Source organism: Solanum pennellii, chromosome 11, assembly GCF_001406875.1.
Source record: "Solanum pennellii chromosome 11, SPENNV200".
Classification (NCBI taxonomy): domain Eukaryota; kingdom Viridiplantae; phylum Streptophyta; class Magnoliopsida; order Solanales; family Solanaceae; genus Solanum; species Solanum pennellii.
Genome location: NC_028647.1, coordinates 2,711,667 through 2,732,067, shown reverse-complemented (window position 1 = coordinate 2,732,067; position 20,401 = coordinate 2,711,667). Strand labels below are relative to the sequence as shown.

Here is a 20,401-nt window from a genome sequence, read left to right as displayed (position 1 = left end):
AAAGACAAATACAGAAGAAATGTTGAAATGCTCAGCACGATTAGAATTGTGATTTGAAGGCCAAAAAGGGATCCAAGGCAACAGTAGGATTGTTCAACTACCTGTGAAGTACACTACTATTTTCATGTTACTATGCCATTTAACAGAGGCATCACAATTGAACCATTTATGCCACACAGCGTAGATAGATTTTTATGTACAATTACAAGATCTTGTGCGTAAAGCAAAAAGGATATCTTGAACCGCGAAAAGTAAATTAATTTTTGGGCTTCTTTTGTGAGCTCCCCTCTCCTGGTTCAAACTTGCGTTTTATGCCCAAAAAGTGCTCAACCTGAAAGACATTGCGATAAAAATTACAACCCTGAGAACTAGATGATGATCAAATAGAGAGCAAAATGCGCAAGCACTAAAAAGAACATGTCAGATAAAGAATGAGAGTGTTCAGGTGGACAGCTAGTGAGCACAAGTATACTTGCATTTGCTCGTACTCTTTGAAAATACTGACAGGTGCAAGTCGGGTACTCTAAAAGTAGTGCATTTTTAAAGGATCTGAAACGGGTGTGGCAGTATTTTTGGAGATTCCGAGCAACACAAGTATAACAGCATCATAGCCTTTCTATGCAAGTATAATCACCAGGAAAAGACACTGACCTTCTTATCACCAAGCATAGGGGTCAAACCTCCAGGCAAGTCCTTCTCAACAGTAGCAAAACCACTTCGAGGATCACTAGTTTGACTGAAAATGACAGAACACTTTGCAAATTACAAACCATAGAGAATGTTGGAGATAAATAAAAATACAAGCTTGCGACAGGAAAATATGAGAGATCTCTGACAAAATGTATCTCTAAGGCCAAATCAAAATTGATAGAACTTCAACACGGCAGAAGTATAAGAACCCTGCCCTAGGCAACTGACAAGTCAGCTGCATAGTTGATAGTCCGCGGGAAAGATCTACTTTTTGAATTAAAGCACTTAAAAGAGAGTAAGGAAAAAAACGAACCCTGGTTTAACATGTCCGCTAAGAACAATATATGGAGTTCTTGTTTGAGCATGAGTTTCTCTCATCCTCTCCACAGACTGTGATGGAGTATCTGAATTTTTCATCTGTTTTATCTTCAGCTCCTCCTGGTATTGCCGCATACGCTTTTCTTGCTTCATCTTCCCAGGCCCCTTCCCATGAAATTTATGTGAAAGCAACCGAAAAGCCTCCTTTGGAGTCAGCTGAAGAAGAAGAAACCACATATCAATTGAAAGATGAGGCTACACTAGAATAAGCTCGTAGAACCAGAAGGAATTCATCAAATAGGTGCTCAGCAGTCAGCCCCCACTCTACCCTCTTTTATTTGGCAAGTATCATTACAGTCATTTTCATTATATGAAATTAAAAGACTACCCCCTCTCAACCATCATATATACCAATCTCATTACAGCAAAATCAAATGATATGGGTGCACAAGTGGAATGGCGATAATGGACATAGTAGTCTTACAGGAGCAATCTCGCCATTCTTACCTGCTGTTCCTTAGGAATCCCCTCCATCCCATTTTATGTCCACACGCCAGTACTAAATTGGAGTTTTATGGTATATAAAGAGATGTTATTGATAATAAGAAACTTACACTGTTGAATATTATAGAGGAAAAATTTCCCTATCAGACCATACAGACACAGCAAAATTTTCCCTATCAGAAGGCAGTGACATCTTTGTACAAGAAAGTGTAGGACAGGAGGACAGCTTCCACAGAATTGTCGTGGGGGGATACATTTGGATAAACAGAATAATACTGGTTGAGGGGTTAATAGCACAAAACTACTGGGGAATAGAAGTTAGAGAATCCAAGAACTCATTAATTAAGTAGAAGTACTTACGATTCGCCCATACTCATCAGTCCTTTCTATGTTTATTTCCTTTTTCCCGTCCTCGCTACGGATGCCTACGAGCTTGCTCTTCTTCTTGTCCATGTTTCGACCACCCCATTCAATATCTTCCTTGAGAGTACCTCGTTCTTGCAAAAGTTTGAGAACCCCTGATAAACCCTTTCCAACTGGAACTTCACGTATCGTATCATCTGGAGTTACTTCCATTTCCTCCTCCTTTACAGAGGGCTCCTCTTCCTTGGTTTCCTTCACTTCTGTCCAACCACCATCCTCGCTCTTCATTTCTTCATCAGAGGGTTTTGGCAGCACGTCTTCCTCCATGAAAACATCATCGTTACCAGGTTTTTGTTCCTCTACAAGAGCAAACAGGTAATAATATCAGATAACACCACCCTTGAAAGCCTTTGCCAAGTTCCAGTACAGACCAAAGTAAAAGTTGAGTTAATGATAAAATAAAAACGCAGCAAAAATGCAACATAAAAATGTGAAATATGATTGATTAACCGTCGTGTTATGTCCTTCCAATTCTACCAGACGTCCCTGGGGGGACGTAGAGATATATGTTGAATAGGAGATGTATGATTCTCTTGTCTCAGAATCAATTGCAGTGACAAACAAGATTTTTGCTATTGAAAAGCTTGTATTTATCTTTCTCTTGAAGAACTTCTACAAGGTCTTTTTGTTGAAAAACTTATAACAAGGATAACTCTAAATGCTCATCACCCCCATAAGGCATGGACATGCAAGAAAAATGAAATTTCCATCAAAACAGCAGAACTTCTAATCACAAATAAACTGGAGAGAAGATTTATATACTATAAACCTCCAAATTTTGTTGCTTTCTTTTTCTTAATCATCTAAATTAGGAGTTGGAGTAAGAAGGACGAATGACTAATTGTAGAACATTTCAAAATTCTGTTTCAATATTGTATCTGGAGAGTCAACTGTAATAAGTTTTGGAATTTTGTGTCAATATATCTGGAGACTCTATTGCAGTATCGGTAGTTTGTTTCGATGATAACCCCATATGACATTACTCAACAACCACTAGGGGAGAAAAAGGGACTGTTAAATTGAAGGAGTGATTCCGTTCAGTGATTTGCCGACCTCAATATCCAGTGTTCTCTTCCCAACTCACAAATTACTCATAACTAGTTACACTTAAATTGTGCAAGCATACAAACCTATTCCAAAAACATGGCCTATCCACCACATGCAACTGGATAAACCTTTACCAATTACCTTGAGAAATCACACATAATAAAATGGCTATTATCACAATCAGTCAAGCAAAATTAAAGAGTAGATTACCTTCATCAAGCTGAAGCCCCCAGACAAACTCTTCCATCTCTGTGAAGACAACCTTGTTCTCTTGTGCCTCTCCAGATGCAGAACTTGAATTATCCGCCATTGAATCATTTGCACGGGAAGCAGCAAGCGAAGCAATTGACTCTGGAAAGGTTTTGGCAAGGCCCTCTTGCTTTCTCAATGCAAGTTTTCTGGCTCTTTCTAAGGATTTTCTAAGCTCCTCATCATCATCATCAAATACTGCATCATCTTCCTCTCTCTGGTTGTTATTAGTTTTATCGGGTCGAAGTGCTTTGGATGCCTCTTCAGCCTTGGCATAAGCAGCCTGGTAAGCATTGCTCCTCGTCTCTGCATCTGCTCTCTCCTTTTCTTCCTTAAGGACCTGCCTTGTCTTATCATTGCGAGAACCAAGATCACTGACACCCAATCCAGCAGATTTGGCCTCCGCTTCAAGGGCATCTAGATCCATCTTCTCTTTCTTCCTCAGTGATTTTTTCTTCTTGGGCTTCTTAAATTGAACCATTTCCTCTTGAGTATAGTAGTCGGACAATAATTTCCCAGAAGAGTTGAGGTCTTCCATCCGATTTATTGAGGAAGGCCCCTGAATCCTTCTCCGTAGCTGGTAATCAAAAAGGGTAACTCTGTTAACAAATGTAACCTGACATACAGTCTTGAAACCATACATGATTAAATAGATAAGAATGGCTTACCTCCTCCAGTTTCTTCTCTGCATCAAGACTGAAACCTCCAGTTGCATCAAGAATAACTCCCTAAAAGAAAATCTAGGGTAAGAAAGACAGATTGGATTCTTCTTAAATTGAGGACGAAATGCTATTAAACAATATTCAGGAAATACAATATTTTCCAATAATTAAAAAAGAAAAGGGAAAGAAAGAGTTAAACCTCCTCTTCTGCCGGGTCATCATACTTTGGTAATATTTTCCTTTCAAAACCAGGTTCATCATTGAACCTACATCCAATCATAACGAGATAAATTAGTCATTCAAACTTAACAAAGAAGTGGTGATTACAGGTATATTAAATCTCACTTGTCATCATAGATCCCTGTTTTATTTTTTGCAGCCTTGTAAGCATCATCCCTTCGCTTCTGTTCTCCGATCTCCACATTTTCAAGCACATCAACCTCTGGGGTATACAATTCAAGTCACTACAAAATCCGAATCCACAATACTGAAGGCTGAAAGCAGAGATAAAACAAGAGAAAATATGAACATATCACTTATTTGGTTACCTTGATTAACATCATCACCAGCAAGTATGCTCTGATCTTTGAGTGTCAAGACAACAGCCCCACCTTCGACTACTTTGTCAAGCCCATGGAGTACTTTCATCCCACCTAGCTCTTCTGTTGAGAGAAATTAAAGACAAACTTCAGAGCATTCTTCAACTATTTCAATTAAGAGAATATAATAAAGCCATTTAACTTCCGTTCCCAAACTGCACAAAAGCCAAATCATAGTACATGAAAGGAATGACCTTGGCTACTTTCATTTCCCCAATGACGACTTCAAAATTTTGGATTTCACATGCAACACCAGTTTGATTAGAGTTGGATGACAGAGGGGAATCCACCAAAAATTTTTGAATCATAAGACGACTAAAACTAGAAGTGAAATCAAACATACTAAGAATGAAGAGCAGGAAGCTTTGCACCCAAACAAGATAATGCACCAAGTATATTATTTTTTTCTGTTCCAAAGACAATATATTACGACTTTGATTGAATGGGCATGGTCTTGTAAAACATTTAATTAGAAATATTAACCAAAAGAAATATTCAGAAATAAGATCCATACTTGCAGCTAGCCGAGCATTCTCCTCATCATCACTTTCTTCTTCATTCATCTTGTCCTGCAAGATTATAATATATCATGAAGACCTGAAGTCAAATCAATCCAATTCCTACAGATAAAAGAATCACATGCACATCAGCAGACAACCTACCTGCTCTTCGAAAATCTTCGAAAGCTGTAAGGCTTTCTCCTTCTCAGCATTCCTTATCTCCTCAATCTTTCGGCTCTTGCTAACCCACGCCAACACCTCAGAAGCACCTTCTGATTTTTTCTTCAACCTCTCTTCCTTCATCCTGCAGTCATAAGCATTCCTTCAGCCTATAGCTATCAAGTACAACAAACATAACTTATCAAACCACATCTATATTCTAGTGTGTCAAAACATCTTTCAAGAATTCTGTACAGCTAGCAACCAATGTGCATGTACAACTGCCCTGGTTAAATTACTAAACCACCACCATACACATCATAGGAGCCAGTGCACACAGCTACAAACCACGTGCTAGCTTAGGACAGATGATAAAACAAATCTCTCAACAAAATGAATACAAATGGATAACCACTAACAGAATGGTACAATTACAGATTAAATTTACTAAACTAGCACCACCATTGCCGACTTTCTCCGGTTCGTTTCTAGTTAAAATTACATTGTTAATGTTAATAACATCATGACCACCAGACTGGTGGATACCATCATTAACGCTATTACTGAAATGTGTGACAATCTAACACAAAGGCTTAAATCGTAGGGAGAGCACACTTTTATTAATTAGATTATGTCCTCAACGCAATTCTCATGTTTTACTTGGACAGCCTGAAAAGAAGCATGCCTCACTCAAGACAATCTTACAAGAAGAAGATTCCAACTGGTCAATAGGTGTTACATGTGTCAGTAAACATCAGAAAGCATCAACCACCTCATGCTTCACTGCCCCTTTGCAACACACTTTTGCAACATGTTCCTAGCCCTTTATGGTATAAACTGGTCTGTGCCCTTCAATATCAAAGATGCTTACACTACTTGGAGCTCTATGAAAAATAGACACTACAGGACGCTTCAGAGTTAGCTCAGCTTATAAGCTACTCAATAAAGACCTTCAGCAGATGGACAACTGGCCTTGGAAGAACAATAGAAAGTTAAAATACCCTATAGAGTAGCATATTTCAACTGGTTGTTAGCCCGGGAAGTGGTGTTGGCACATGATGACCTTAGCAAGAGAAATTTCAACATAGCTCGAAGTGCTACATGTATGCTGAAGAAACTGAGACAGCACATCTATTTCTAAATTGTCGAATCACAGATATGCTATAGAAGATCTTCATTAGGCACACAGACACTGTTCGGACAATGGCAAGAAAGATTATTGAGGTCTTCTTCAGGTGGCAAAAAGCAAGTACAAGATTGCCACATAGAGATAGATGGAGGTTGTACCAGCCTGCATTTGGTGGACAATCTAGGAAGAGAGAAATTCGAGATATTTTTAAGTTGAACTGCTTTAGATTTTTCTATTCTTGAGCTAACTAGAGATACATAGAAGATACTGTTTCAGTGATAGAAGCCTTCGTTTTCTGATAGGTTGACGAAGCAGTTTGTTCTTCTTTTTCACATGTAAATATGGTTTCAGCACAACATAGATGTTATATGGATAAATATATACAAAAAATGTGCCTTCTCCAAAAAAAACTAATATAAACTATTACAACTTTTTTCTTTTTTCCTATCATATCATAAGATATTAGCTGAAATTGATTGAATGGTAAATGTTGTATTCAATTAAAACAATACAGTACGATACGATAGAACACACTACAATACAATATGATTGAATACAACATTTACTTTTTTCTTTTTTCCTATCATATCATAAGATATTAGCTGAAATTGATTGAATGGTAAATGTTGTATTCAATTAAAACAATACAGTACGATACAATAGAACACACTACAATACAATATGATATATTATGAAACAATATAGTAGGATACTAGATAACAGAATACAATATGATAACATTACGAAATAAATGAGCCAGTAACAAATGGGTTACTTACTTCAGAATGCGTTCCTCCAGCTCCGAAACAGCAGCAGCAGATTGTGCTCCACCTGTTTCAACTGCATTGTTATGTGACCTCTCCTCATCTTCATGAGAAATAACAATTTCCTGCTTAGCTGCATCGCGATAATCAGAATCTTCATCCTTCCGTTTATCCTTGTCCTTACTCCTATCATGACCCTCATCTCGCTGCCTACGGCTGCTCCTATCTTTCTCTCTTGACCTCTCCTTATCATCCTCATCCACTTCCTTCCCCTTCTCTTTAGCTCTATCTCTCCCCTTCTCCTTCTCAGCTCCATCTCTACTTCCTCTTTCCTTTTCCTTTTTCCTATCTCTTACCTTCTCACTATCCTTATCCTTGCTGCTCCTCACCCGTTCAGTCTCCCTATCTCGTTCCTTATCTCTTCCCCGTTCACTATCTCTCTCCCGGTCAGTATCCCGATCTCGTTCCCTATCTCTTCCCCGTTCACTATCTCTCTCGCGGTCTTTTCCACGATCTCTACGATCTTCCTTCCTTCTATCACGAGTTGACGAACGATCCTTCTCCAACTCTTTACTCTTCTCCCGATCTCTTCTATGCTCTTTCTCTTCTCTTCGTCCACTACTACTTTTCCTATCCTTATCCTTACTACTTCGATGCTTACTCGAAGAATCCTTAGATTTATCATACCCGCTTTCTTCCATATCATCTTCCCATCTCTCCGAATCAACACTTCTTTCACGTCCATCTATCTCCATCATTCCCATGGCAGGCACACCGCCGGCAGCTCTAGGGTAAAGCAGGAAGAAATTGGCACACTCCGCCGTGAGATGGAGGTACACCGGCAGTCAAGGGCGGCTTTAGGGTAAAGTAGCACTAAAGCCCCAAAATATCTATGTAGTTCAATTTTACAATTTTGAATATATAATTTGAACAAATAGATATATATAAAAGTATGTCATTTTTTTTTAGGGATACTATTGTATAAAGTTTTAGGGGTGGACATAAATATCGAAAAATTGAATTGAATCAAATAATTTTGATTCTTTAAAATTCGATGCAAGGATTCCGAAACTATGGAACACCGAAGAATCAAAGTTTTATCAAATAAAACTTAAAATTATTTAAATTATATTACGTAATTAGTTAATAATATGGCTCATATCAATTTTTAGATCACAAAGTCACAAAACAGTGTGAAGTGTAAACCTAAAACCTCAAAGTCTAAATGCATCTTATGGTTTGAATTCCGTATAGAAGAAACTTTATTGAGCTTTTTCGCAGAGAAATCGTTATAAAGTGTTGTAGCTCAATTAAAAAGAAATTTTTTGATATATTTGTAATTGAGAACCAAATTCAAATATGAGTTAAAAATTTCAATTGATTATGTCTGGTGTGCGTAGAACGGTCAAAAGAATTTTCACTTCTTTAATTAAGGATATTTTAGTTCGATATGCTATCTTCTTAATGTTTCAGTTCTTAATAGATAAGTTGGTTTGGATTGAGACGACCACCTTTTGGTTTGGAATTATAATTTTTCTCTTTTTATCAAAAAAAGAAATTTGCTTCGAACAAAACATTAAAATAAAGCTACTTTTTCCTTAATTCATCAATTCTCATTTATGAACAAATCACTAGGCCTCTTTTAAAGGATCAATAAGGAAAAATGATGTGACACAACAAATTAAGGCCATGTATTTATTCGAAACATCAATAATTTTTAAAATTTACATAATATATATAATGACAATTTAAAGTTTTATAATAGATATATGTAAATATATTTATTTTCCATGAGGATTTATAATTAAACAGATACTTTATATGCGTGAATATAATATATTTTACTATTGTTATGCGCATAAACATAATGTATTTTGCTATAAAAAATATCGTATACACATGAATACACTTATTATGTACATTTTTACCATTATTATATGTAATCTGATACATTTTGTAATTAAGCAAAATTCACTATGTTTTGTAAATCTGAGTACAAATAACACTAAACAAAATTTCCATCTTTTTATGGGAAATTACTTTTAGTAGCTAATTTTACTCCCCTGTTACTTTTTATACTGATACTTTTAAATAATTACAGAACATAGAAAAATTATGTAATTTCGCGATATACACATGTACATATATTTGTGTATTTGCAAACCCTAATTGTCACTGTCAGTCTCAACTTCACCCGTTTGTAGTCCCCGAAGTTCATCCAGCCTTACTCCTACTTTATGAAGGTTGAGAGGTTGTTTTCAGTGGACCCTCGATCCAAGTAATAAGAAAAAGTACGACAAGGAAATACTGTACTGAATAAGTCATCCCGAAAACAATGGAGAAAAGAAACAATAATTAGTACATATAATAAATGGACATTTGAGGACCTGATGTTTACAATAAATGTACAGGATACAGAAAAAGAAATAAACATTTTCCTCTTTGAATGTTTGAAAAAATAAAACAAAAATAAATCTGTGTGTATAGTTTACCTTTTCAAAAGTACATCTGAAGTAAATGTATATAGGATATGAACCAGAACAAAACTGGGAAAATGGATTCTAATGGAAGTATAGGATAATGTCTTCAAGTCACAAATTATCTTCATTTTCAATCATATCGCGTACCTCACTAACGACTACATATGCTTTGTGGCCGCCAATTACTTCCGCTTGTTTCTTCCCATCCCTCCATAACTACAGAGAAATCACATTTACACTATGTTTTTACCATGAAAAGAGTAAAAGCATAGAAGCTAAAACCAGATAAGAGCAGAATTAGCTGTCGAGAAGCTAAGTAGCCGTGTTTGTTACCTGTATGGTCGGCATTTTCTGTTTAGGTTTCGTCACCACATGTATTTGGACACATGAAAAGTAGAATTTATCATCATTAAATGTATTACCAATAATTCAAACGACAAAATTTCCTTTAGCTAATCAAATAAGAACAATACTACTCTCTACGAATGAAAGAACAACAGCATTTTATGAAAGAAAAAGAGTGTTTCAAGTAGCAACGCGTCTTTTAGCAAGTAAAGGACTTGTGCATTGTATGACTGTTGCATGCTAGCTGTACATATGAAGTTAATGTCTATTATGGGGTGAAATCATCTCTCATGCTCTGCTAGATGGCCCGAAAATGAAAGGCCTACTAAAACGAACAAGGGATAAAGCTGTACTTCGGAAATCATGTGCATGTCCAACATTTTTTTTACGACCGTGGTGTCCAGATAACTCTGTCCATCTAGACAAGGCTAAGACAAATGGGAAGAATCACCTATAGAGTTTTGGTCTCTGCTGGCGGATTTGAACCTGAGACCTCATGAATTTTAATTCACTTCATTGTTCACTAGGCCACACCCTCAGTGCAGCACGCCCGATATTTTCTAAATACACTTCTTAAACTTTCAGAGGCACCCCCATCATCCAATTTATGATTCTCTAGCCATTGTCTGCATCAATTCATACTACCGATTCACAAAAACAAACATACCGCATCGATTGTGCGGGTAACCTATCTACCTCCTATGCAATTATACTGCAATTTTATCTACTTACAGAAAAGAATATCAGGTTAGGTATCCGACCCGACAGATAGCATGTACTGATCGGATACAATGCACCAGTCGTTGGATTAATTGAAGTGCATGCAAGTTGGTTTGACCCTACTGTTACTTAAAGAAAAATTATTATAGGATTGGTTTACCTATCATTGACAAGTCTGGAAAGGAATACAAATTTTTATGTTTTCATCAGAGGATGTTGCAAAGATGGTGTTACAATAGTCTCGCGTGCTTGAGATAATTTTATAAGTTTTACATGTTTAGCAGTTAACAATCATATAGCAAAAAGACATTAAACATATGGAAGGTGTTGAAAGAAAGAAACCCTTACAGTTACTCCAGCGCGAACCACAAGCTTGTGTGGAACATTATTGACATCAACAGAGTAAAAGCGTGTTCTGGGACATTAAGATGGTAAAAGATTTGGATCAGTACCCAAATTCAACTAAAACTCTTCGCGCTCAAGAAATTGATGTACAATGCGTTCCTAGGTACTCACAAGCAACTTCCTGCTGCAATCTATAGTTATAAATTGATTTTTGTAATCTACTTTCAGGAGTAACAACAACCATCTAATCCAGTTTATGAACTCAAGCATTTTTAGTGTCCACAAACCTTGCCTGCTATCTAAATCATGGGGACTAATTCTAATAACATGCCAAAAGGTCTCGTCTGTTAATCAGAGAGCTCCTGGACTGTCTTTCCCATACATAAGAACTGTTCACCAATCTATTATTGGGTCTTTCAGGAGGTAAATAAAGAACTACAAAATTCAGAGTACCTAACCCTTCTCAAAATGCTTATGAGATACGAGTAGTCTCTAAACCAATAAATTTCACAAGAATCTAAAGTTTTGAAATATCTCTGACAGCTATAGAAAAGTTTGAAGAGTAGTGCGGAAGTTGATCAGGGAGTAGCACAAATGCTGCTTGCAAATCCTAAATGAACCAATAGTAAGTGCAACAAAAGTAGACACTTAAGGTGTAAAGCTTTTTATTTCAATGTGCTATATCTGAAGGGAAATGCATGAGAGCACAACCTTGGGAAGTAGTCAGCAGCCAGTTTTTCCAATTTTGGTTTCAAGTATATGCATTTGCGGCACCAGTTTGCCATCCTGCAGATTCAAAGAGCTATATACATCAACTAAACACCATATTACAACAACAGCAACCCAGTGTCATGCCATAAGCTCATCCACGAGATAACCTAAAGAACTTCAGCTTCTATCTTTTAGGTCATGGTAAAATGATCCACTAGGAAACAAGAGCCGTCATCTAATCAGATTAAATGATAACCATATGAACAATTAGAGGACAATTAAATTAAAATCAAGAGACACATGGAGATGGCAAATCAAATGACTTCCTAGGAAAGAACATTGGCACTAAATTTCAAACATGTAACCTTACAAGAAACTCTTGCATCTGCATATAAAACATAATCAGAACTAAGTCGCTACCAATAATTGGTATTTTCCTATATGCTTTCTAGATGTCAGCACTTCCTAATGAGTTTATCTTTTTCTAGTGGGCCTAGTGACTACACACTGCAATCACTGTAAATGAGCCAAACAAGGCATACATGTAAACTTATTGCTAACACTACGGATTAGCTCATCTTACTTACTATAATATATAGACATTATCAATAAGCTTTACACTAGGAACTGCTTCGTTAACTAGGAATTGATCTGTTAATCTCGATACACTAGTAACTGGTCCGTTAAGCTCGTTATACTAGGAACTGATTCATTAAGCTCATTACACTAGGAACTGATTGTTAACACTCTGGATTACCTCATCTTACTTACTTAATATATTAGACATGATCATTACGCTTGTTACACTAGGAACTGATCTGTTAAGCTCGTTACACTTGGAACTGATTTTTTAAGCTAGTTACACTAGGAACTGATTTGTTAAGCTCGTTACACTCGAAACTATATGTTAAGCTCATCAGACTAGGAACTTATCCATTAAGCTCGTTAAACTAGGAACTGATCCGTTAACCTCGTTACACTAGTAACTGGTCCGTTAAGCTCATTAAAGTAGGAACTAGGAACTGATCGGATAAGTTCGTTACACTAAGAACTGGTCCATTAAGCTCGTTACACTAGGAACTGATCCACTAAGCTGGTTACATATTTCATATCAACCTGGAGGAAGTAGACATCTCATAATAGAGGGACATGTGACATTTCACCATTTATAGAGATCTCATTGAATCACTCTTATGTCGAACCATTCAGCCGTACTCACTGTTTTATCAATATAAGATGGCATAAAACCAAATAACAACAAAATAAACACACCATTTCCCATTCTTTGGTACAGAAGACAACTGACAAATCATAAACCAACAACCACAAAGTGGGGCTTGGAGAAGTATATATATGCAAACCTTACGCTATCTAGAAAAGGTAAAGAGACTGTTCCCAATACACTCGGCTCTAGAAAAAACAGTTCAAATCATATAGAAAGCATGAACAATCATTCTGAACAGTAGTACCAAGAAATTAACAGAGCAATACTACAACTACTACTAATAGAGTGAAAAATCATAAACCAGCTAAAAAAAAAACACAACTTTATACACCCCTTTTCTCTATATCCAATTTAAAGATGGCCCTTTTTATTATTCAACACATTTCAACAAGAAAAACACAAAAACGCACCATAGAATCACAATAGATTCATCAAGCTGTTGTGCTTCAGCTATAACTCGATCAAATTGGGGTTCATCAGAAATGTGTTGTAGCTCAATCGAAGCAGGTGAATCATCAAGATCTTGTACAGAACTTTCTCCATCATGATTTTCCAAAACCTGAACTCTCACCTTAAAATCCAAGTGAAGTCTTGAACAATTTAGGGAAATTGGTGCTAAAAGTACCAATTTTGAAGCTTTAAAAGCTGAAATGGACGATGGGTTCGATTTTCTTGCGAATAATTGTTGAATAACTGGAGAAAATTGTGTTGAGCTAGACATTACTTTACTGTTCGATAAAGCTATACAGCGTTGACGGCTCTTGTAGTGGTTGTTTGGGGCATAGAGAAAAAAGACAAAAAAAACATTGGTTTCTTTGGGGAAAGACTAATAATATTATTGCGGTGTCCGAGTTAGTTTATGTGATATACGCATCTCGATAAATTTTATAAAGTATGTGTTATATTTCACTAATGTTATGCGGTATGTGTTACGTCTCACTAGCAATAGATATAAAATAATTCTATCTATCAAGACTACGATAAATGGGAAAATTTGAATCATGAAATATATCGAGGCTCGAAAGTTGCTATATGTGTTACGTCCTACTAAATTTATGGGGTATGTGTCACGTCCCACTAGCTATAGATATCAGGTAATTTTGTCCATCGAAAGTCAAGACTAGGACAAATGAGAGTAAAATTGCTAAAATTTAAACCTTAAATCTCATGAAATATATATATCGAGGCTCGATTAGAACCCTAGAACTATGAATAAAAAAGAACTCGCATATATTGGTATAATTTTTGTGGTAATCTAATTGTTTTTATGTATAATGAGATGACATCTTCAAAATTTATATGTCACATCATCATCGAGTTTTCACGAGATATAATACCAATGAGTTTGAAATGTTTAGTTGGGTGCCTTGAAGAGGTAGAGAAAGACTGTTTCTGAAAGACGTTCGAGTAAAAAGAAATGAAGCAATCTATATATAGCCATATACTGTTGAGTAACATGCAATCAATATGACATAAAAGTTTCTTCTCTAAAAGACAAAAAGATGATTGCATTAAAATCACAAGCCTGAGATTAATAGTACAACACACAGAAAATGAAATTTTGTTAAATCTAAGACTTGAAAACATCTATAATGGCCATTGTGTTTATATTGCCAATTTTCTTCACTCATAAACTGTGGATGATTTTGGAGAGAGCTGAGTAAGATCCAATAACTGCTGATATGCTGCCTATTATGATGATAAGTATACATGTTACTACCTGCATTAAAACAAGACGGATTTAGGGCGGGTTATACATATATATAATGAAGATCACGTTCATTTTGGACCTACTGACTATCGAAACAACAAATGGTTTGAGATATAGGGTGCGTTTGGTATAGAGGAAAACATTTTCCTTCATACCGAACATACCTGAATGGGGCTTATTTTTCCCTTCAAAATTCTCAAGAAGCAAGCACAAGGTAGAATCAGTGTCTGGAATATAAGAAAAGATCATATATCAGTACAAGTCTATAAATGGAAACAGAAAATCGAACTATGTAACGAAAACATAGAACTGGTTATATAGGACTCACAACGAGCATGGTGAAAAATGATCCGATCAACGCCATCACAAATGCTGCAGGAGAACAGTAGAACAGATTGATATCTTTTTGAGGGGCAAGAACACAATGTTTGTTCAGACAATATTGATAGGTTAACTTACCGAAAAATGGAATTTTGAGAGCCACGAATAATGTGGACATAACCAGTGCTGTTCTAATGAGGATACTGTACATGTGCGATTTGGTGTGGTTCGATGGTATCAACTCCTCTAAACTCATAGCCACAGGGGCCATGGTCAATGCATATTTTGTGAATGGATTAACGATCTGCAAAAGAAGTGTCATCACGTGTACAAATGGTTGTATCAAGGAGAGAATTCGATTAATCAGGTTTCACTTACCGTGGTCCAAAAAGCAATCTTGGAGGCAACTAAATCTGTTGGTAAGTTTAGAGTGAACTGGGATTGAGCTGAGTCCCCAAACATCATGTATCCCATCACAGCTGCTCCGGCATACAACACAGTCACAATAGCGAAACTGCATCCATATCACATCCATTTTCACAATGAACATATCAGAAAAGCAGGATTTGTTATCTAAGGAAATCAAGAATGTTGACGCAGACAAGCTCTAATCTAGCTCAACCTTGGCGTTGTTTTGATGTGTGTATATATTTACCTGGTAAAGAGGACAGCAGGGAATTGGCTACGTTTCTCCAGTGATGTGTATATATTGGGAAACACTGCATGCCCGGAGTAACAATATCCATAAAGTCCAATAGCAACAGGAAGACTAGAAAGATTCAGAACAGTTTCTGTGCTTTGAGTGCCCACGTGATCGACTAAACCAAGCCAGTACAAGCAAATGACAACCATCACAGAAGCAATAACTCCTCCAGCTGAAAATTATAGGCATACAAATTCAGAATTTTCGTTGTCCAACATTTTGTTTTATTGGTACTTCAGAGATGAAGATCTTCTAATAGGAAGTTAGCTACTGACCTGATATGTAACTAAGAACAGTGAGGTCTCGCAGCCAAACGGTAGGAAGAACAGCTAAGGTGGTTACCAAAGCAAAGAGATGCCTTGCATCTAATTGGCAGCCTCCTAAATTCAAATGTGCATTTGGAAATAAAGCCGATAGGTTATCTCCCTCCAAAATTATGTATTCAACACAACAGGACTGCAATGGAGGACAAAATTAATGAAGCATATACCAGGATGAGGCACAATGTTGGAAACTAATAAGCCGAAGGATATTATAAACAACGTGAAAGCAACATAAACTTACATATAACTCCACGTACAAAATTATCTGCATCAACAAATACACAAAAGAAGAAAAGAATCAGTATCAGGAAGGCCGTGATTCTTGTATACTTATGCTTTAACTGTCAAATATGTAGCTAGTTTAACATTATTTATGTATCAGGCATGAGATCATCGGCCAAAAAAATGAAAATACGGATTTTTGTTGCTATGGTTGAAGTGCAAAGACAAATATTAATCATTAGAACATACTGATATGATAATTCTTCCAACTGTACCAAATGCAGCCTGACCAATATCCGGGTAAGTTTCAAGCCCTGGTTGGCTGTCTAAGCAGTATCTCAGGAGAATGCCAGTATAGTACGAAAGCACACCGAAGATGAACAATATAGAAAGCCCTGCCCATCCACCTTCTTTCACAGCATAAGGTGTAGAAAGGATTCCTACTCCACAAAGAACATTAATACCTGTATGAAAACAATATGTTCCTCACAAATCTTCTATGAAATATCTGTACGATCAATTACATTATACTGTGTTGAGAGAACAAACCGTTTAGGACGCCTTGGCCATAGGAACTTTGACGGGAAACTGGTAATTCATGTGCCACCGATTTCTCATCAGGAAATTTCTTAATGGCAGATCTCCTTGATGGAAGAGGAGGCAGTAAAGTATGAGAGCTACGCCGCTGTGGTGGTTGATCCTCTTCTGCTTGTGATATGAGAGGCTTATGAAGAGAGGGTAACACTTCAGGAGTGTGTCTCCTTGTGAGTGATGAGGCAAGAAATGAGCTGCCTAAACGTGTTAACGAAGGTGTTCCAAGGAAGGTAAGACTTGGTGAGGGAACACTACTGTATATGTCCATAGATTGCCTACAAGAAGTGTTCCGCAAAGGTTAAGAGGTACGAAATGTGAAACAGGAACCAGGAGGATAGCGAAATGTAACTAGTAATCATTCAAGAACTCGAACAATGATGGCACCCCAATGAGATTATGAGTCAAAAGATTCATCTTCCAACACAGTTCATAATGCCTAAAAAGAATCATTCAATGAAACATGGAAACCTCATCATGCTACCAAACAACAACTGCAATGACTCAAACCAAGCAAGTTGAGGCCGATTATATGAGTCCTCATTGCTCCGTCAAAGCCCACGTAAGACTAATATTATACAAATTAAAAATTACTAGAAGTTAAACCCCATTATGCTATCAACAACAACATACGCGTGTATGCAAACCTTACCTCTACCTCATGGGACCCTCGACTCAAGTACAACAAATCAAACGACAGTGAAGAAAACATAGCAACTAATAAGGAAACCCCATTACGCTATCAACAACAACAACATACGCGTGTATGCTAACCTTACCTCTACCTCATGGGACCCTCGACTCAAGTACAACAAATCAAACGACAGTGAAGAAAACATAGCAACTAATAAGGAAACCCCATTACGCTATCAACAACAACAACATACGCGTGTATGCTAACCTTACCTCTACCTCATGGGACCCTCGACTCAAGTACAACAAATCAAACGACAGTGAAGAAAACATAGCAACTAATAAGGAAACCCCATTACGCTATCAACAACAACAACATACCCGTGTATGCAAACCTTACCTCTACCTCATGGGACCCTCGACTCAAGTACAACAAATCAAACGACAGTGTAGAAAACATAACAACTAACAAGGAAAGCATTCAGAAAAGAACAGTAACAACAACAATATAGTGTGCTAACTGAAACACAATAAACAACATAACACCAAATGATTCAAACATCTATTCCAACTCAAGATATTGAAAATCTTTTGAATACCTATAACTCTGAGGCCAAGCAGGGTTATAAGAGCTAGGCTTGCTCTCGAGCCGATCATTATGATTATCATCATCATCATCATTAGAGTAATTTGAAGAATCAGACTCATTTCCATCTCCATTTTCAGATTTATCCAAATGCTTCTCCTGATGATCATCCTCTTCATCACTTTCTATGTAAAAACTATGCTCAGAGACAGAATTCCTCATCTTTTGTCTCTTTTCAATCCTTCCAAAAACTCTGCAAAAACACAAAAAATCCCCTCAAAAATACAAAATCAAACTCTTAATGGAAACTAAATGAATCGTCAACTAAAATCTTTACAAGAAAAATGTGTAAAACCCCTTCTTTTCGTCGAAAAATTATACTATATATATATACACACAAAAAGCTTTCATGTTAGTCATACACGTAAAAAAATTGTACATCAACAAAATTAGTGGCACCCCATAAATAAAGAAAGTTCAAGATTTGAAAAAGCAAGAATCTTTTTTACTCCAAAATAAAGATTATGAAAGTAAAAGTCAAGGTGATGACAAAGATTTGATTTTTATTGAAAAATTTCAACTTTCCAAAGACAAATTCAAGAAACCAAAGTATATCCCTTTTTCATAAACAAAGAAAAAAAAGTAAAATAAAAACTTTCTAATTATTAGAAGAAAATTTCTTACTTTTAGCTATGAATACTCAAAGGGTGTTTCTTGTTCTTGCTGAAAAATCTCCAAAGACTTTGGCTTTTTCAAAATTTTGAGTAGACACTGAGATTTACTACTATATATGATATTCTTGAAATTATATATTTTGAGAGAAAAAAAAAATATATATATATATAATGAGTAGAAGATGATGACACAAATTATAGATGAGTTATTTATTTCCCAATGACAGCACTGCACATGACCAAGTTTTGGTTTTTTCATAGTATTATTGGATCGTTAGATATTTCGTGAGATTATTTTATTTTAATTTTTAAGTAAAATAAGTAAATAAAATAATTTATTATTATTTTAATTTTTATGTTTGATATTTGATTTAGTATGAGTTAAAAAAATAAAAATAGTTTGTTAAAAAATATGATTTTAAATTTAAAATATGTAAGAATATATCAGAATGTCTTTGAATTTTAGGTGTAATACATAAATATGTTTTTTTAAAGATTTTGATTCAATTGATATATATTTCGTTTAATTTTGAGTGAGCACAAATAAATATTCAATTGTGTAAAAAATATTATTAGTAAATCAGCTCGAAAAAAATGGTTGGAAATTATCTCCATATAAAGAGGAGTATTCATTTGAAAAAAACAAAACAAATTTTAAGTTAATATGGCTTTTCTATGATAATGAAATCAAGTTTCAAGTCGGTTAGGTCAATTATTTCGAAAGGAAAAAATAAAGGTCGAAATCAACATGAATATGAATTCGATAACTTTGTATAGTTGAAAGTTGTCAAATGAATTGATAGAATTGAAAAGAAATAAAAAAAAATGAGCTTAAAAATAAAATCAAAAAAATCTCTACGACTATCTCGAAATAATTATCTTTATTCCACCAATCAAAAAAACTAACGACCACTACCTAGTTCTAATTGGTCTCAATCAAATTATCAAACTTAACTTTTATCTTTAGAACTATAAACTCTCTTTCAGATGAAATATCGTAGGTGTTTCGAGAGTTTATTAGTTACAAGTTTGAGTTGTAATCTTTTTTATTAATGTTTATATAACGGTATGATGTCTACTTCATATAAGATTCGATTTATTTTTTGAATTCTTTATGAACACATATACTTCATACATTAGACTGGCCTTTCATTATTGTTCGTCAATAGATTTAAAAGTTCATAAATATATATATGTTACTAAACCTTATTAGCTTCGTTGATTACATACCTTATATGTCTTTTTGTTTCCTTCCCTTTTTGAAGAATATTCGTATTTTTCGGTTTATAAAATATCGACGATTTTTTAAGAAATCGTTATTATAAAGGGTATTTTTTTAATTAATAATCTAAGGACGAAGATATTTTTGTGTTAACTGTTTACTCCAACAATATTATATGACAAAGTTAGTCAAAGTAGGAATGACGATGTGTATAGATAGATCGAAAAAGTTCTAAGAATAGACAATTATATAAAGTATAATATTTCTATAATTTATTGAGTACATAAACTTAGGAATATATGAATATCGAAAATTAAAAGTGACAGAGAATTGTATAGTTTTCTTTATATTATTATTAATCTTTTAATTATTATATTTTCCCTTGATTTTCATTATTACATGTAGTAATATAACTTACATTTTCTCTATGATTTACGATCTATTACATAAAAATAAATTTATCTAAAACGATTCAAAAAATAACGACTACGAATAAAAGTGGGCCCAGTTGTACTTAAAAGCTGCAGTTATGGCTCAGTAAAACC

The 20,401-nt window shown here is 35.5% G+C and overlaps 3 protein-coding genes across 4 annotated transcripts; all 3 read right to left on the bottom strand.

The window, feature by feature from the left end:
* Positions 1 to 11: 11 nt before the first annotated feature.
* On the bottom strand, positions 12 to 7,962 carry LOC107004369 (SART-1 family protein DOT2). Its single transcript, XM_015202576.2, has 12 exons — positions 7,060 to 7,962; positions 5,155 to 5,296; positions 5,007 to 5,061; positions 4,442 to 4,555; positions 4,239 to 4,335; positions 4,093 to 4,159; positions 3,900 to 3,959; positions 3,193 to 3,808; positions 1,873 to 2,234; positions 1,004 to 1,224; positions 652 to 736; positions 12 to 331 (listed from the first exon to the last, which is right to left on the bottom strand). The coding sequence occupies exons 1-12, from the start codon at positions 7,806 to 7,808 to the stop codon at positions 257 to 259; spliced, it is 2,643 nt and encodes an 880-aa protein (XP_015058062.1). The 5' UTR covers positions 7,809 to 7,962; the 3' UTR covers positions 12 to 256.
* Positions 7,963 to 9,382: 1,420 nt separating this feature from the next.
* Positions 9,383 to 13,668, bottom strand: LOC107003187 (thioredoxin-like 3-2, chloroplastic). The gene is made up of 5 exons (XM_015201470.1): positions 13,281 to 13,668; positions 11,646 to 11,720; positions 10,938 to 11,004; positions 9,858 to 9,875; positions 9,383 to 9,740 (listed from the first exon to the last, which is right to left on the bottom strand). Exons 1-5 carry the CDS (start codon positions 13,589 to 13,591, stop codon positions 9,636 to 9,638), a joined length of 576 nt encoding a protein of 191 aa, XP_015056956.1. The 5' UTR covers positions 13,592 to 13,668; the 3' UTR covers positions 9,383 to 9,635.
* Positions 13,669 to 14,317: 649 nt separating this feature from the next.
* LOC107003201 (amino acid transporter AVT1C) lies at positions 14,318 to 18,798 on the bottom strand. Of its 2 annotated transcripts, none has more exons than XM_015201489.2 (12): positions 18,645 to 18,798; positions 17,974 to 18,213; positions 16,700 to 17,019; positions 16,400 to 16,614; positions 16,170 to 16,193; positions 15,881 to 16,061; positions 15,558 to 15,777; positions 15,281 to 15,416; positions 15,041 to 15,206; positions 14,910 to 14,953; positions 14,746 to 14,808; positions 14,318 to 14,590 (listed from the first exon to the last, which is right to left on the bottom strand). In XM_015201489.2, exons 2-12 carry the CDS (start codon positions 18,180 to 18,182, stop codon positions 14,498 to 14,500), a joined length of 1,671 nt encoding a protein of 556 aa, XP_015056975.1. In that variant the 5' UTR covers positions 18,183 to 18,213; positions 18,645 to 18,798; the 3' UTR covers positions 14,318 to 14,497. The 2 variants fall into 2 exon arrangements, with proteins under 2 accessions (XP_015056975.1, XP_015056976.1); XM_015201490.2 differs by lacking the exon at positions 18,645 to 18,798 and adding an exon at positions 18,298 to 18,368.
* Between the last annotated feature and the right edge of the window lie 1,603 nt (positions 18,799 to 20,401).

Bases quoted from the DNA above. Each gene is read 5' to 3' on its own strand.
- LOC107004369 (XM_015202576.2), bottom strand. From the start codon at position 7,808: ATGGGAATGATGGAGATAGATGGACGTGAAAGAAGTGTTGATTCGGAG. The intron at 5,297-7,059 runs GTAAGTAACCCA...TTATGACTGCAG, and splicing joins CTGGAGGAACGCATTCTGAA to GATGAAGGAAGAGAGGTTGA. The intron at 3,809-3,899 runs GTAAGCCATTCT...TTTGATTACCAG, and splicing joins CAGAGAAGAAACTGGAGGAG to CTACGGAGAAGGATTCAGGG.
- LOC107003187 (XM_015201470.1), bottom strand. From the start codon at position 13,591: ATGTCTAGCTCAACACAATTTTCTCCAGTTATTCAACAATTATTCGCA. The intron at 11,721-13,280 runs GTGCGTTTTTGT...TTGAATCTGCAG, and splicing joins GAATCTATTGTGATTCTATG to GATGGCAAACTGGTGCCGCA. The intron at 11,005-11,645 runs GTTGTGCTCTCA...TTAATGTCCCAG, and splicing joins GCTGCTGACTACTTCCCAAG to AACACGCTTTTACTCTGTTG.
- LOC107003201 (XM_015201489.2), bottom strand. From the start codon at position 18,182: ATGAGGAATTCTGTCTCTGAGCATAGTTTTTACATAGAAAGTGATGAA. The intron at 16,194-16,399 runs GTATGTTCTAAT...TTGTTGATGCAG, and splicing joins TTGGAAGAATTATCATATCA to ATAATTTTGTACGTGGAGTT. The intron at 14,809-14,909 runs GTGAGTCCTATA...CTTATATTCCAG, and splicing joins CATTTTTCACCATGCTCGTT to ACACTGATTCTACCTTGTGC.